Genomic DNA, 14771 nt, shown 5'->3' with positions numbered 1-14771 from the left:
TTTAAACATTAAAAATATTTTAAACTTGAAACATAGTCCTCTTAGACATAGACTGTAATCCAGCTTTTCTATTTGAATCACACTCTTGCCCTTAACCAGAGCGTTGTTTCTTGCTATATATATAGGATCAGTGTCTATATGTGCAGTATATTACAGTTCATATGGGTTTTGGGCAAGATTTGATAACTTGCCTGATAAAATTATATGCTTTTGGTTTGGCGAGCATCTTTTGGGAAGTTTTTGACTATCCTTAGCCATTCTTTTTTAAATTATTAGTATATTTAATTAATATCAAGTATAGCATTGTCTTAATGCTTGCTTTAAGTTAAGATAGACTTTATAATTATTAAAACCAAAACATTTGCCACTAACCTTTACAGAAATCTAGGGCACAGAGGAAAGGCTGCCAGGCTGTTGGTCGATATCAGAAAGTTAAAAACATTTGCACTGTCACTTAATTCAGATCGACATAGCTTGCACATCTGCTGCTGTTACTGGGAAAAATAATGCCTCTTTTTGCATAAAATTGCAGTTATAACAAACTGCATACTCAAATGATACAACAATGGCAGGTCTAGAATCTCTCTACCATTTTATTGCTCGGTTATGCTAAAGCATTTTTTTTTGGGGGGGGGGGTAATACAACAGCAATTACTACACAACACTTGCAGAAAAATAATTAGTAGCAACTGTTCTTGAGTAAGTTTAAGAGGGTTATAGACCAGAGGTGTTTAAGTCCAATCCACACAACCATAAAGACAAAGTGTAAGAAGGAGGACACACAACAAAACATTTAGTAATTTTTATTACATTTTATAAAGAAAAAAAAACTATACTGCATAAGGGTATTAACAAGCCTCCTGTATGTTCCAAGAATTAAGTAATGGAAATACTTTTAAATGTGCATGGATAACAGCTAAAACATTTTACCAAGTCCAATTACGTTGTGGTTTAAGACAAAAAGTGTAAACTTTAACAGAAATAATGGTTGTAGTAACCATTATTTAAATGGTGAAAAACTAAAATAATATTTCTAGTAAAGTTAAATCTCAACTACATGGAACATAACTTAATTTAACCAGTTAATCATCTCTTAGTGACTATAATTTTGTATACTGCCTCTTATTTGGTTATTTGTGTATTTGACAATTGTCATTAATAAACAAGTTATGAGAAACATTTGAATTAATGTCAGTTTCCCTGCAAAGAATTGTATATACTCGTATCACTTAAGATTTGGTCGATCAATGCCCTTGTGTTCTGGCACATGTCTATAGGGGCACCGATTACTCTTGATACAGCCTGTTGTCCTCCAGAAACAACACTCATCAGGAAACTTACTGCAAAAGTAAGAAAGAAATTGTTAGCAGACTAAATATTTTGCACAACACAAACATGAAACTGCAAAGACATTGGAAGAAAGTGAAGTAAATTATGTATAGCACATATCACTGAGGAATACATTTTGCAGAGCCGTCAATTCCAAACAGGCCTGACATTACAAATCCATTTCTGCAAGAGTTCTTGCTCAAAAGGAGCAAAGGAAGCTATACACCTGGCAGAGCGAGTAACGTCACAAGTGGTGAATGTTTGACCAATCATGATAAATGACGAGAGGGAATTGCAACTGCATTTACACCACCATTGCACAGGACTTATGCAGAATATGCAAAGTTTTGGTATTAACTATTCAAATTATTGCCTAAATATGAAAAAAAAAAGGGAACTAAAAAATGCTCAGTTAATTTAATTAACTAAACGACAAAAGATTGATGAAATCTCATAATTAATTAAAATGAATACAAAACTTGAGAAGGACAACAGAATGATTACTTGAACATGATAAATGATTGAGAATGAATACTCTACTCCTAGTGGAAAAATAAAAACATTTTTGTTACTTACTTTACTTTTCCCATATCTGTTGTTGCAGCTTTGGATACACCAAGATGTGTGTGGATTCTGTCAGGGTAACGAACTACAAGACAAGTCCCATCTACACGAAAGCCCTAAAATACAAATATACATACAAACACACATATGAGACACAAATCTTGACCAGCAATGATCTGCAGTACCATACTTTGAGGATATCTTTCTGGTAACTGGCAGCCTTAAGCATCTGCACACTCACTTGCTGCACTTGTACATCTAGTTTTTGGCCTATTGTCAGTTGTTCATTAATAGCTGTTTATTTCAAAACCAGGAATCTGGGAATGTACAAGTGGGTGTGTTCTTCAGAGCAAAATTGATGCTTTCTTGTCCATCAGAACTCATACTAGGCATTGTGGGCAGCTAGTGCCCTTCTCCATTATGTCACAGTTTAAAAATTAGTTGGGGATTTATTAAGCAGTACAATGGAACCTCGGATTGCGAGTCACGCGGTTTGCGAGTGTTCCGCAAGACAAGCAAAGATTTTTTATAATTTTTTTTCCTTGGAAAACAAACAAGTCTTGGTTTACGAGTCCCGAGTATCATGTATCGCGCATGCGCTTCTCACGTGATCACAACTGAGCCAATGTTTTTTCTCGCTCTTGCACTGCGGAATTGTGAGTAATCGTCTCCCCTGCTCCTTAGTGCGCATCTCTTACTGGTATAATCAACGTTCGTGCACCCATGTACTGTTTACTATAACACTGTGACCATGTGTGCGTAAAACATATTTTATTTTGTGTCTGTATGCGTGCGAATGTACAGCGCGTGTGTAAAGCAAAAGCAAGTCTCATTAGAGAGGTTAAAAGATCCATTTTCTCTCTCTGTATCAGCCTGCTCTTTGTGTCTGTGTGCATGCGCGTCATTGGACACCGTGCAGTTAAATTTAATTTATTTTTACTTTATAGCATTACAGAAAATTATTTTTATGTATTTATTTTTTGGGGCTGTGGAACGAATAATTTGAGTTTCCATTATTTCTTATGGAAAAATTAGTGTTTTGAAATACGAGCCCACTTCCGGAACAAATTATTCTCCTAATCCAGATTTTACGAGCTTTTGTATTTCATTAGGGAATAATGATATCCTAAATTCCTGACTTTTTAAGCTCAGATGGTACAAATAAATATTGATCCAAAAAAAAAAAAAAAAAAAAAAAAACACACACTTACATTCAATTTTCGAATGGCAGTCTCACAGTCCTCTTTCCTGGTGTAGTTGACAAAAGCACACCGTCTTGCTGACAATAATCTTACACTATAGACTTCCCCAATACTACACAAAAAAGGGGGTTAAACATCAAAAAAATGTTTCCAACTTGTAGATATTGAATTCAGCAAAAAATTTTGATGCTCAGGTTACTAATGACAAAATATTTCAATAATCTTTTATTTAAATAGTTCCCTTAAAAACAGCTACACTTGAATTAAGAATAACTCTATTAATGCATATTTCTTTTGAGCATAAACCTCTACAGTGGACACTCTGCATGCAAACGGCCTGGCTTGCAAATTTTCAACCTATGGACCAAAATTCTTCGCCATGCAGATCCACATGATTTGGAGAGAAAGTCTTGCAAAAGTATAAAAGCGGAACCAAACTACAACTGATGGGGCAATTCATCATATGGGAACAGATTATAAAATAGACAAGGGCATGTAAAAAATAATTAAAAGCGTTATAAAAATCTATTAAGTGGCTGCACAACATGTTATCAAGGACGGTAACAAGAAGAAAACAGACTTATTCATATTTACATGTCTTTTCGAAATGTTTTGATAGTTTTTATTTCATAAGTTGGAAATTGCTAATATTGTTAATATTTTTGGGTGGCTGGAATGAATTATTGGTTTTACATCATTTCCTATGGGAAAATGTGTTTCAAATAAATTTGTTTGCCGAGATACCACTGTAGTTTGCACAACAAAATAAAAGCTGGTTGTAGGAGATGGCATAACTTACTTGCTGAAGAGATCATGGATTTTTAATTCTGATATAGCAGGCACAAGGTCCCCAACCCAGACTGGAAACAGCTCTCTGCTAGTCAAAACCCATAAAGACACAAATCTCAGCACCTTTATAAATAATAAATAAAGGCCAAAATAAAATCACTGACAAACATGAATCTAAAACACTCTTACGGGGTGGCTGGTACAGCTGTGGTGACTTTTGGTGGGTTCTGGGGAACTGTTCTGGGTGGAACTTTTGCAGGTTGAGGATTTTCCTCTGGACAAACTCTTACTCTTGCTCCATGCACTTGTGCAGCTGTCAAATTACCTTTAGTTGAAGAAAATCAGACAGAAAAAAAAGCAAATTTCTTAGTTCAAAGAAAAAAAAAAAAAAAGATTTTTGTAAAATATTTTTTGGTAAAGAACAGTAAGTGTAAACAGATATGGTATTACCATGTAAACCAGAGAGAGTTTCTAAAGCTTTTTCTATCGTTCCATGTATGATGAGGGCATTTGAACTTTGCTCTCTACTGTATCCCATATCCTGTAGACAATACCATGTAAAATACATGTTATTAACATAACTAGTGTACATGTAAGCAAAATAATAAGTATTAATGTGACGCAAATTTTTTTTTTTTTTTTTTTCAAAATAGGTGGGATGGGTGAGATTTATTTGTACTGCAAACATGAAGTAATGGACTTACTTAATGTTCTAAATATACATAAACCACTTTTTGCACTGTACACACATACCTTTAAGTATGAAACAGGCAGACTTCATAGAATTTCCAAAATTCTAATATGAGTTGTGACAACACAACTCATATATCTGTTTGTTTTAATGATTTAAAAATTTAAGCCCACTTATTTCTGCATTTGATAATACTAATTTTCAATCAAAACCAAACAGCAAGATAATTAATTCATATTATAAAACTATCAACAAAAGGCCCCCACATAGCGCTACTTACCATTAACTGCATTATTTGTACCCTCATTAGCTCTTGAGCAGCATCAGTACAGGTGCTGTCAAGGTTTAAAACTTGTTTATAGGTCAAACTAGCTTCATAGTATCTCTAAAAAAAAAAAAAGCCAACAAAAAACAATTGCATGAGAGCAGGGATAAATTTTTCACACCTGTGTAGGGGGAAAAAAAATACAAAATTATATTTACCTTAAGGCCAACTAATGCTTTTCCTTTTCTGTAGAGCCCTTTAGTCCATGTGGGGTTCAGCGAAAGAGCAATTTCAGCATCTGTTAAAGCCTTGTCATATTGTTGCATTTTTTCATAACAGAAAGAGCGATTTCCAAACAACCTTTAAATAGACAAGTATTTATTTTTCCCGCATGAAGAGTTAATAATAAATAATTATGTACATATGTGTCATGTTAACTCTTACTTAAATTCTTGAGGATTGTGCTTTATAGCATCAGTAAAATATTCCACAGACATATCCAAATTTCCTTCTCGAGCACATTTGTTACCCAACTCTAAAAAATAAAGAAAATAAGATGTCTGAACATGTATTAAAAACCACTGAACATCTGAACAGAAATATTTTTGGGAGGATACACAGACCTGCCAGCTTCATGCTCGTTTTAACAATATCATTTTCTGGTTCATGTGATTCATCCTTTTCATTAACATTCTGTGGATGGACATGATTTTATTGACATATATTTATTCACGTGCATCTTTTTATCAGATTACAATTTGATTTAGAGAATTACCTAGCTGCATTACAAGTCTATTAAAGAAAATAATTGAAAAAAATTACATATACCTTTACCTGGGGCTTGGTTGTACTTTTTTGTGCTGTGCCATGCTTCATCAAGTTTTCAGCTTTTTTGTCTTTCCTTTCAGATTTGGGTTTCTGCTCAAGTTTGCGTTTTGCAATAGCCGCTGCATTGTTTACAAAGCAGCTGCTCATATCAAGCTATTTTAACATACAATGCAGATTTTGATTGTTAGAGACACATGCAGGTGCTAAACAGACTCTACTAGAAAAGGTCTCAGGAATTAGAAAACAAGCCAACCTCAAGTTCATCAACTATGCTCCCTTGATCATCATCGTCATCATCATCATCACAGCTGTCACTGCTATCTGTTGAATTGTGTTGTGGCCCAGGGTCAGGAGGTACACTGTTATTTGTTTTTTTCTTATTTGCACACTCTTTTTCTGTAGGCTCAGATTTAACTGAAACAGCAGCAGCATCCTGTTGAGGAGGAGTTGAGATGTGCAAGCTAAAATGACATTTGCTTTTCTTGGTTTCAACACAACGAGATTTCATATCTATGCTCTGAAAACACGGATGGCTATCAAACAGTGATAAAATAAAAATGAAATACTGGTTGGGTGCTAATGCCTTTTAAAATAGCTATAAACAAATTTACATACCTGTTTGGCACCATTTTTATTTCCATTTTCCTTTTCTAATTTTTCTAGTCGACGTCTTTCCCGCTGTCTCTACAGTATACCAGGATGAGTTGTAACTTAAGTAAACATTCAAATAAGTGTGTATCATGTCGTCATAGGGGCATAAAAGTAAAAATTTTACACTACCATTTTTTTCTGTTTTTTCTTTTCTGCTTTTTTCTTAAGTTTTTCTTCTTCAGCTAAAAGTTCTTTAGCATTTTTTGCCGCCTCCTGAAAGGGTACAACACATTACACATGTAGCTCCATCTACAGCAGCATGCAGATAATATACAAAATGGCATTTAAAATAGCCCTTACCTCAGGTGTGACGCGCTTGGCTGGTTTATAATGTGTTATTGCAGGCAAAAACTGACTGGAACCCCTTTTATCAAGAAAGTTTTGAGCAAAGCCACAATATCTATTGTTTCGCCTGTCATATTCATCTTCATCATCATCATCAGTCAAATCATCATACTCATAGAACTGATCCTGGTAATCAAGACCTGAATGACAAGGAAGGATAAAGAGGTTTTATCTTATCTATGGTGCCACCTTAAATACAGACATATGTAAGAATGTGACTTTGAGGCCCAAAACCAAAATACAAAGCCACTGTTGTGAGATTGTGTGTTTTAAAAATATGCATTTTTAAATGATGCATTTTTAGACTTCACTGTTAAAACATTTTTTCCATAAATCTAAGGATCTTAAACCCTGATACAAAAGATCATTATATAGTAAAAAAAGATCAGATTTATAATAAATAAATAAATAAATAATTATGTTTTATATTTTATATTGTACAAAGTAGCTTCATTTAGTAATGACAGCTTCGCACACTCATGGCATTCTCTCAAGAGCCATGTTGGGACCATCATTTGTTTTTTCAACAGAACAAAGACCCCAAACACACCTCCAGGTTATGCAAGAACTATTTATCCAAGGAGGAGAGTAATGAAGTGCTGCATCAGATAACCTGGCCTTCATAACCACCCAATCTAGATTGAGCCCCGAGATGGTTTGGGATGAGTTGGACTAAAGGAAAGGCAGTCAACAAGTACTTAAGTCCACTTGGAAAACCATTCCAGATGACTTCCTCATGAGGTTGACTAAGAGAATGCCAAGAGTACAAAGCGATCATCAAAGCAAAACATGGCTACTTTGAAAAATCAAAAATAGAAAACATTCGGGGTTATTTAACACATTTTTGCTGACCACATAATTCCATATTTGTCCACTCAGCAAGTTCAACCCTTATTTGTCACATGGACATACTTTAATGTTTTGTGAAATGTAATGCAATTTGAAATTCTGCCATTTTTTACATGGCCCATGGAGCAGACATGGTTAAAGGCCTTGCTCAAGGGCCCAACAGCAGCAACCTAGCAGAGCTGGGGATCGAACTGCCAACAGTTCAATCAGTAGCTAAAGAGCCTTAACACAATGAGCCACCACTGACTCCCATAATATATTTTATATGTTTTTATTTTGTATTATTTATATGTATTAATATATATACAAATTATGGTTATTTGATGTGTGTGGGGCAAGTGGTGTTGGCGATTATCAGCTTTTATGCCATACTGTGGGTGTGTCGCAGGTGATTATAATGTAACAGTAGGCAGTGTCATCAAATTTAAGGTTATACTGTGAGCATGTCACAGGGGTTACATTAGAGCACATGTACATGGGCGGAGCTGCCGCTGCCCTCTAGTATACGAATATTGAAAACAATAAAAATAACAAAAAATCACTAATCCTGGAATTCCAACCCAACGCCTAAACCCCAGCCACTGGATGCAGTGCCAGTCCCAAGCACAAATTAAACGAAAGGGGTTGCATCAGGAAGGTCATCAGGTTAAAACCTGTGCCAAGTCGTTGTGCGGATTGAATGGCAACATCATTAAATAAAAAGGTAAGTCAAAATCTTTGACCGGTACTGTATAATACAAACACACAAAGCAATAAACCAGTAGCTCATAAAAAGAGTGTCATTAAATTACCATCATCAGAATATGGCAACCACCACAATGACAATAGATTTAAGCCTTGACAATAAATGACAGAATGGTTTTGAACATTTTTTAACTTACCAAACTCATAATTACTTTCCAGGGTATTAAGTACTAATTCGTATTGTGTTGGTCTTCCACGAATTATGTCAACCATAGCGTCCTGTGGATATTTATCAGGTATGGGGGGGAGAGACAATGTCAACCAACAAAGTATGGTCTTATAATAAAACACCAGCGTCCAGTCTTAAACAGAACACACGGTGTTGTGAAAGAAACCATATAATAACAAGAAACCAAAAGGATGTGACGTTAATAAGGAAAATACTCACGTGGGCATGCATCAGCCGAGCACTATCAAGCATATTGAGGAAACCTGAGAAGACATAAGTGGAAATGAGCAATATAAAACCCCAACACACACAAACAACACAGTGTGTTCCCATAACATGTCGGATAGCCAAATCTAACCTGTAGACTGGCAATACAAAGGCTTTACTGGTGTGTAGCTAGCAAGCTAACCTAGATACATGTGTTGGTAGGGAAAATATAACAGCTACTATCGAGCTCAAAAGCTTCTTACAAATAATAATAATAATAATAATAATCTAATTGAGTGTTAATCCTGTGCTATATACGCTGCGCACTATGACGTGGAGCTAACTCCTGTAGCCGAGGACTCGTCTCGCTAAAGTTTAAAGAAAACTCCGGAATCTGTGTTTCAGGTGCCGACCAAAAAACTGATACTCACCAGGTCCGAAGCCATTGCGTTGAGCCATTTGATATTATATACATGTACAGATTTTAACTAAATCTATTATTTAAGTGTTCATAAATCAAGTCTGCTTTTTTTTATTCTAACATTATGAGTACTGCGCACATTTCCTCCTGCCAACTCATACCATAACCGAAAACCTGTGCAGGGCGCATGCGCATTACCTCATTACGCCCATTTCCGTTTTTCTTTACAAGTTGCCTAAATGTTAACCTCTGTCTCTTTTTACTGACAAAGACAAGGCGTGTATTTAAATTCCTCACCATGTAAAAATCCTTAAAAGAACAAGAGAGCCCTTCAGATACTATGGCGTCATAGGGCTGATGTCATAGAGCTTGGGCCATAATAACAACAATAAATAAATAAATAAATAAACCCACATGTGTTTTACTGGATTTAGAGCTAGTAATAATGCACCACGAAAGGCAGTGTCATCAAACACTGCCTTATAATGCATGATAATGAAACCGGTTTGAAACTAGTTGTGCTTTTGTGGTGCATTTTCACATCAGAAGAAGATTGAATTGAAGGTTAAATTGTGGCCATGCTATGAACATAAGAAATAATACTTAATCACTTTAGAAATAATACTCTAACAGACTGTTGCATTTAAGCAATAGTTGATGTGTATTGATAGGGCAAAAGTGATACCAAGAAAACATTCCCCATACCATTACACCACTTCCACCAGCCTGGATTGTTGACTCAGTGCAAATTAGTCCAAAGATTCATGGTGTTGGTTCCAAATTCTGAGAGGCTATAGCTGTGAGCCTCAGCAGAAACTGAGATTCATCAGACAAGGCTGCATTTTTCCAGGTTTCAGCTATCTAGTTGAAAATCCATGATTGTTTGCTTTGCACTGCGGCCACACAACCGCCTATTGGACAACTGCATGAGTGTCTACATGTGTTCCTATATGTTGGTCGGTGAATGTACTTTTTTCATTACTAATAATTATTACATAAATAAGGATTACCTTATTGTTTCACTCTCACTCCCTTTCACTCACTCTCTGTTTATCCTATACAGGGTTGCAGAGGCCTGAAGCCTATCCCAGAGGACTAAGGGCACTAGGTGGGGTACACCTTGGACAGAATGCCAGTCAATTGTAGTGCACAAACACACTCACACACACTATGGGCAATTTGAAAGTGCCAATTAGCCTAATCTGCATGCCATTGGGGTGTCAGAGAAAACCCACCAAGCAGGCAGAGAACATGCAAACTCACTGCACAGACCCAGAGGCGGGACTCAAACTGTCCACCCTAAAAGTGTGAGGCCACAGTGTTAACTACTATGCCACCATGCCTCTACATACACACAAAAATTCTGTTTGTGGCTTTGTATTTGTGCAGGTAGTTAGTTCCGTCACAGGCATGTCACATGTGTTTCGTGGTGAATGTAACAGTAGGCAGTGTCATCATCAACTTTTATGTTATAATGTGAGTTTGCATGTCCTCCCTGTGCTTGGTAGGCTTCCTCTGAGTATTCTGGGTTCCCGTAGTGTGTGTGTGTGTGTGTGTGTGTGTATGCTTTGCGATGAATTAGCACTTAATCCAGGGTATACCCCGCCTCGTGCATCGTTTCCCCTCGACCCTGTATACAGGATAAAGCGGTATAGACAATGAGTGAGTGAGTAATTTTGCAGGTTCATTATAATTTTTCACCATAATTGCAAACAATTTAATCCTAACCAATCCTAAACATGAATATAAGATTCCGTTTACTGTTTTTAGAGAAAAATAAATATGACATAAATATATTGTGCACGGTAATAACTAGGAGCTTTCACTAAAAACACAAAAAAGTGTCACGCGAATCTGGCAACCCGCAACGGGACAAGACGCACTCAAGTGCTTCTGCGCAGGGTAGAGAGCGCGCGCGTGTTCGCGCCTTTCACACACGCACGCACACGCCTTCCTTTTTGTGCGCACGCGCGAAAAATGTCAGTTATTCGCATAGAAACAGCTTTGAGCTCCACAAACAACAATGGAGACGTTAGGAGAAAGCGAAGATGGAGCGAATGTTACCGGAGTGAGTGTGTTTAAGTGCATTTACATTGGAAATAAAAGCGAATATATATTTTTTAAGTTAACACCTTCGAGTAGTTCTGAAATCTTTTCCCGCCAGTGACATATCTAGATTAGCAGTAGTTAAAATATTACTTAGCTAGCTTAGTTACATTGGCGAGTGCATAGCTAATCTTAGCTTCACGGAGGCTTATTTCTAAAAAAAAAAAAAAAGGAGCTTTATAGCTTAACTGAACTCTTTAACCGGTAATGTTTTGGTTACACTCATTTCCATAACGTTACTCGTGTGTAAGCAGAAAGCTAGCTGAGTGTGTGTTGTGAGTGGGCTTTAATCAGCATTGGATACTGGAGAGTATGAAGTGCCTGCATGAAGGCTACCAACAGACTTATCTAGGTTCCCGAGGTCTCGATGGTTGATTTTGTGCTTTTCCATGCCTGCCACATCTGACTGAAATGAAGATAAACGATAGGACAGTATTTACTGTACGTGTCATTCTGTGTGATCTAACTTACCCTGCCTGTCGTTTTCACATCTTATGCATTTGTTGCCATGCCATTGCTTTTCTGTAAAAAGGGTTGCATGTATCGGTTGGTAAATTTACTGTATACAGCGTCATAGTTTGGCAGATGAATGTTTGTGTTTTTATTTTGTTCACTGCTCAGCCTGGAGCTCTGTGTGCTAGCAAACTGCCTGTTCAGAGATTTATTTTTCAGGACATAAGCAAGTTTCTTCACAGCATCATTAATAGCACCTACATGTGTCAGGACCAAGGTTTAGGGACACCTGGCAATCACATCCATATTTGCTTTTTTAAAGCATCCCTTTGCAAATTTAGCTTTGGTGTTATAATAATTCTCCAATTTTCTGGAAAGGCTTCCCACTAGATTTTTGGAGTATGTTGTGAAGATTCATTTTCATTTAACTGTAAGGTCAGGTGCTGATGTAGTACGAGGCCTTTGCCCCAAAGGTGTGTGTCAGTGGGGTTGAGGTCAGTGCTCTGTGCAGGGCACTCATGTTTCTCCATTCTACAATTTTGAATTGAAATTCTGGAAAAGTTTAATTTAAAGATTAATTTAACCATTAATGAATTGTTGTCACTAACAACCAGTGTCTTATTTCACAATCTGTTAAATAGTGTATGAAATATAATTATTTAACTGTCTTTTTGTAGGAAATGGAATCATGGCATCAGCTCCCTGTTGAAGAGGATCCTAGTCAGTTTTTGGGACAAACATCAGGCTTGCTGGAAGCTAATGGTCTACAAGGGATCACACTTAACACTGAAGGACAAATGACCATCATAAGAGATTCAAACATGCAGCCAGCAGCTGACAGATTTGAATCTTTACAGCTAGGTAAACGGAGCAAACGTATAATCAATGCCCTTGCAAGTAATGAGAAATAATAATGCTGTTATTTTCTTTTTACTTGCGCAGAACTACAGGATAGCTGTTTATCGCCTGCACTGACCCTGATTCCTCAGGGCAAGACCTTTCTACCATCTGAGTCCACTCTTCTCCACCAGACAGATTTAGAGTTCGCCCCGCTGAGGTATTGTGTTAAAAAGATTAACTAGGATATATGTGTACTTTTTGTTCTGAAGGCCTGCTAAACATTTTGTGTTGTGTGTTAAGGGGGTCTCCTGATCTCTCCACTGCTTTTGAGAGGTGCCCTCAGATGTCGCGTCTAAATGTCGAGGGAGAGTCTAACCTCACATACAGATCCTATGAACAGGCATCACTATCACAACATCCTTTGGGGATGATGTCTGCAATTTTTGAGGATGCTAGTAGCTGCTGCTCACTATCACAGCACAGCCTTTCACAGAGTAACAATTGCCAGGCAACACAAATTCATGAGGAGCCTAGTAGCGGCCCAGAGAACAATGATGAATGGAAGAATGAGGGAGAGGGAAAAAATGCAATTGATTCAGATGGAAGACCTACTGTGTATAGTTTAAACAGTGATTTTGGTGTGACTAGAAATAGTCCAGTCAAGTCTTCCTCTGAGACTGTTTTCAGTCAGAGAGACGCTGTCCTAAGTTCACCAGACATTCCAGAGGGACGGATTAAACAGTCTGATCTTGCCCATGAGCAGAATCCTGCATGTACATCTACAAAGGAATCCCAAGTAAGACCATGTGAAAATAGAGAACAGCCCCAAGGTGTCTCTTCTTCCTTGTCATCACAAAGAAGGACTATGGGGGGAGATGTATCAGTTTCCTCTCGTTTATCTGCTGTTTCAAATATTACAGTTCGGTCCAAAAGCAAACAAGTGGATGACATCTCTGACCTTCCCCTTAAGCTTCACAGTGATTCCTCATTATCTGCACCAGGAGGACGAAATCAAACTCAGAACAAAACCTGTCCAGTCGGACAGAATTTCACACCAGTCAGTGAAGGTGGTGTGTTTGTGGCAGGGCTACAGAGAGCACTCTGGAGCTTGGGCAGCCAGCCAGCAGCAGATGGTTCCTTTTTGACCTCTAAGCCTGTATTTCAGTCCACACCTGCTGTGCTCCTTGGTAGAGAAGCACAGACTTCAGCCAAACTCTCTCCTGAAGCCTCTTCCCCAAGATCAGATATGCCTGTTATTGGACGTAATGACGCACCCCTTGATCAACCTACCCTACCTACGCTTCTGTCCACATCTGACCAACAACTCAAAGATCAGGAGTCTAGGCTGTCTACAGGAAGAGTACATTCACTACCCAGCCTCAGTTATGTGCAAAAAGTTGATGCTTGGAACACAAACCAGAGATCCAGCAGGTCATTCTACAACAATTTGTCTCTGCAAGGATTTAATTTTGTACCTCAGAGAAAAGAACAGGAATCTGTGTCTGTGACAGTAAAACAACAAAGTCAACAACCTCCCAAAAATTCATTTCCAGTATTTAATGCCAATAATAGCACTCCAACTGTTCAGACAGGCAGTGGTGTACCATCATGTGCAGATGTTGAAGAGGGAGGATTTGCTGTAAGATCCACCTCACCGTCACCATTTACTCACTCCCATTCTCATTCGTCGCTTGGAACAGTCCTCATCCCCGCCCAGCAGGATAAATTGCAGCTAAACCAAAATCAGCTTCCACTTGATGTCATCTCTCCAGGCATTAACTCTACTGCAGCTGAATTGTCGCTGTCCTTGAGTGGAACAAGTGACCACAGGCCAGTTGGTGACTCAGGAACTGGTGGTGCAAAGACTGCTTTGCGCAGTGAGGATCAGTACAGTGACATGAACTTAAATACCAATAGGAGCAACAGGGTTTCTTGTTTTCCAGATAGATTTCATGGTGAGCAGAGTTTTCAGGCGTCTCTAGGTGCCTCTTCTGTTGTAAGTCTTGAAGTGGACAATTATGCACCTTATTGGACTTCCAGACCTGGGTCCCCGCCACATCCCCCTGAGTTTAACATAGAAGACCGAATCCCAGTAAGAAAAACTAATTGTGTTTTACAGAGCTCTTATTAATAAATTATTTCCCAAACTACATTTTACATCTATATTTAACAAACAATTTCTTTGCAGATCTACCTTCAAAATTTGGGAATTAGTCAATCACCTTCAAAAATCTTAAATCCCTTTACACACCATGGACCAATTAGAGAGCCTGAATTTTCACCTACTGATTTGTGCACCATTAAAGGCTCAGTAGAAA

At 37.7% G+C, this 14771-nt stretch overlaps 2 protein-coding genes across 4 annotated transcripts in view; one reads left to right on the top strand and one right to left on the bottom strand.

Moving 5' to 3' along the window:
* Positions 1 to 786: 786 nt before the first annotated feature.
* Positions 787 to 9234, bottom strand: si:dkey-33c12.4 (uncharacterized protein LOC560112 homolog). 3 transcript variants are annotated; one of them, XM_053502987.1, is made up of 18 exons: positions 9065 to 9234; positions 8646 to 8689; positions 8395 to 8476; positions 6620 to 6804; positions 6449 to 6532; positions 6284 to 6352; positions 5922 to 6101; positions 5669 to 5821; positions 5464 to 5533; positions 5285 to 5375; positions 5059 to 5200; positions 4856 to 4960; positions 4335 to 4425; positions 4074 to 4209; positions 3895 to 3972; positions 3105 to 3207; positions 1906 to 2009; positions 787 to 1340 (listed from the first exon to the last, which is right to left on the bottom strand). In XM_053502987.1, the coding sequence occupies exons 1-18, from the start codon at positions 9090 to 9092 to the stop codon at positions 1226 to 1228; spliced, it is 1860 nt and encodes a 619-aa protein (XP_053358962.1). In that variant the 5' UTR covers positions 9093 to 9234; the 3' UTR covers positions 787 to 1225. The 3 variants fall into 3 exon arrangements, with proteins under 3 accessions (XP_053358962.1, XP_053358963.1, XP_053358965.1); XM_053502988.1 differs by having other exon boundaries at positions 3895 to 3969; XM_053502990.1 differs by having other exon boundaries at positions 5675 to 5821.
* A 4447-nt stretch (positions 9235 to 13681) lies between these two features.
* alms1 (ALMS1 centrosome and basal body associated protein) overlaps positions 13682 to 14771 on the top strand; it is a 13184-nt gene continuing 12094 nt past the window's right edge. The window contains exons 1-2 of the mRNA XM_053502392.1: positions 13682 to 14545; positions 14642 to 14771. The exon at positions 14642 to 14771 is cut by the window's right edge and continues 30 nt beyond it. Of these exons, the coding sequence (XP_053358367.1) occupies positions 13700 to 14545; positions 14642 to 14771 (976 nt within the window). The 5' untranslated portion in view covers positions 13682 to 13699. The remainder of the gene's footprint in view (positions 14546 to 14641) is intronic.

Source organism: Clarias gariepinus, chromosome 8 (genome assembly GCF_024256425.1).
Source record: "Clarias gariepinus isolate MV-2021 ecotype Netherlands chromosome 8, CGAR_prim_01v2, whole genome shotgun sequence".
Lineage (NCBI taxonomy): Eukaryota > Metazoa > Chordata > Actinopteri > Siluriformes > Clariidae > Clarias > Clarias gariepinus.
The sequence above is the reverse complement of the archived record's forward strand: the minus strand, read 5'-3'. Positions and strand labels throughout refer to the sequence as shown.

Coding starts and splice junctions, on each gene's coding strand:
- si:dkey-33c12.4 (XM_053502987.1), bottom strand. CDS start 9,092: ATGGCTCAACGCAATGGCTTCGGACCTG. Junction 6,533..6,619: donor CCAAGCGCGTCACACCTGAG/GTAAGGGCTATT, acceptor GTACCCTTTCAG/GAGGCGGCAAAAAATGCTAA. Junction 3,973..4,073: donor ACAGCTGTACCAGCCACCCC/GTAAGAGTGTTT, acceptor GGTTTTGACTAG/CAGAGAGCTGTTTCCAGTCT.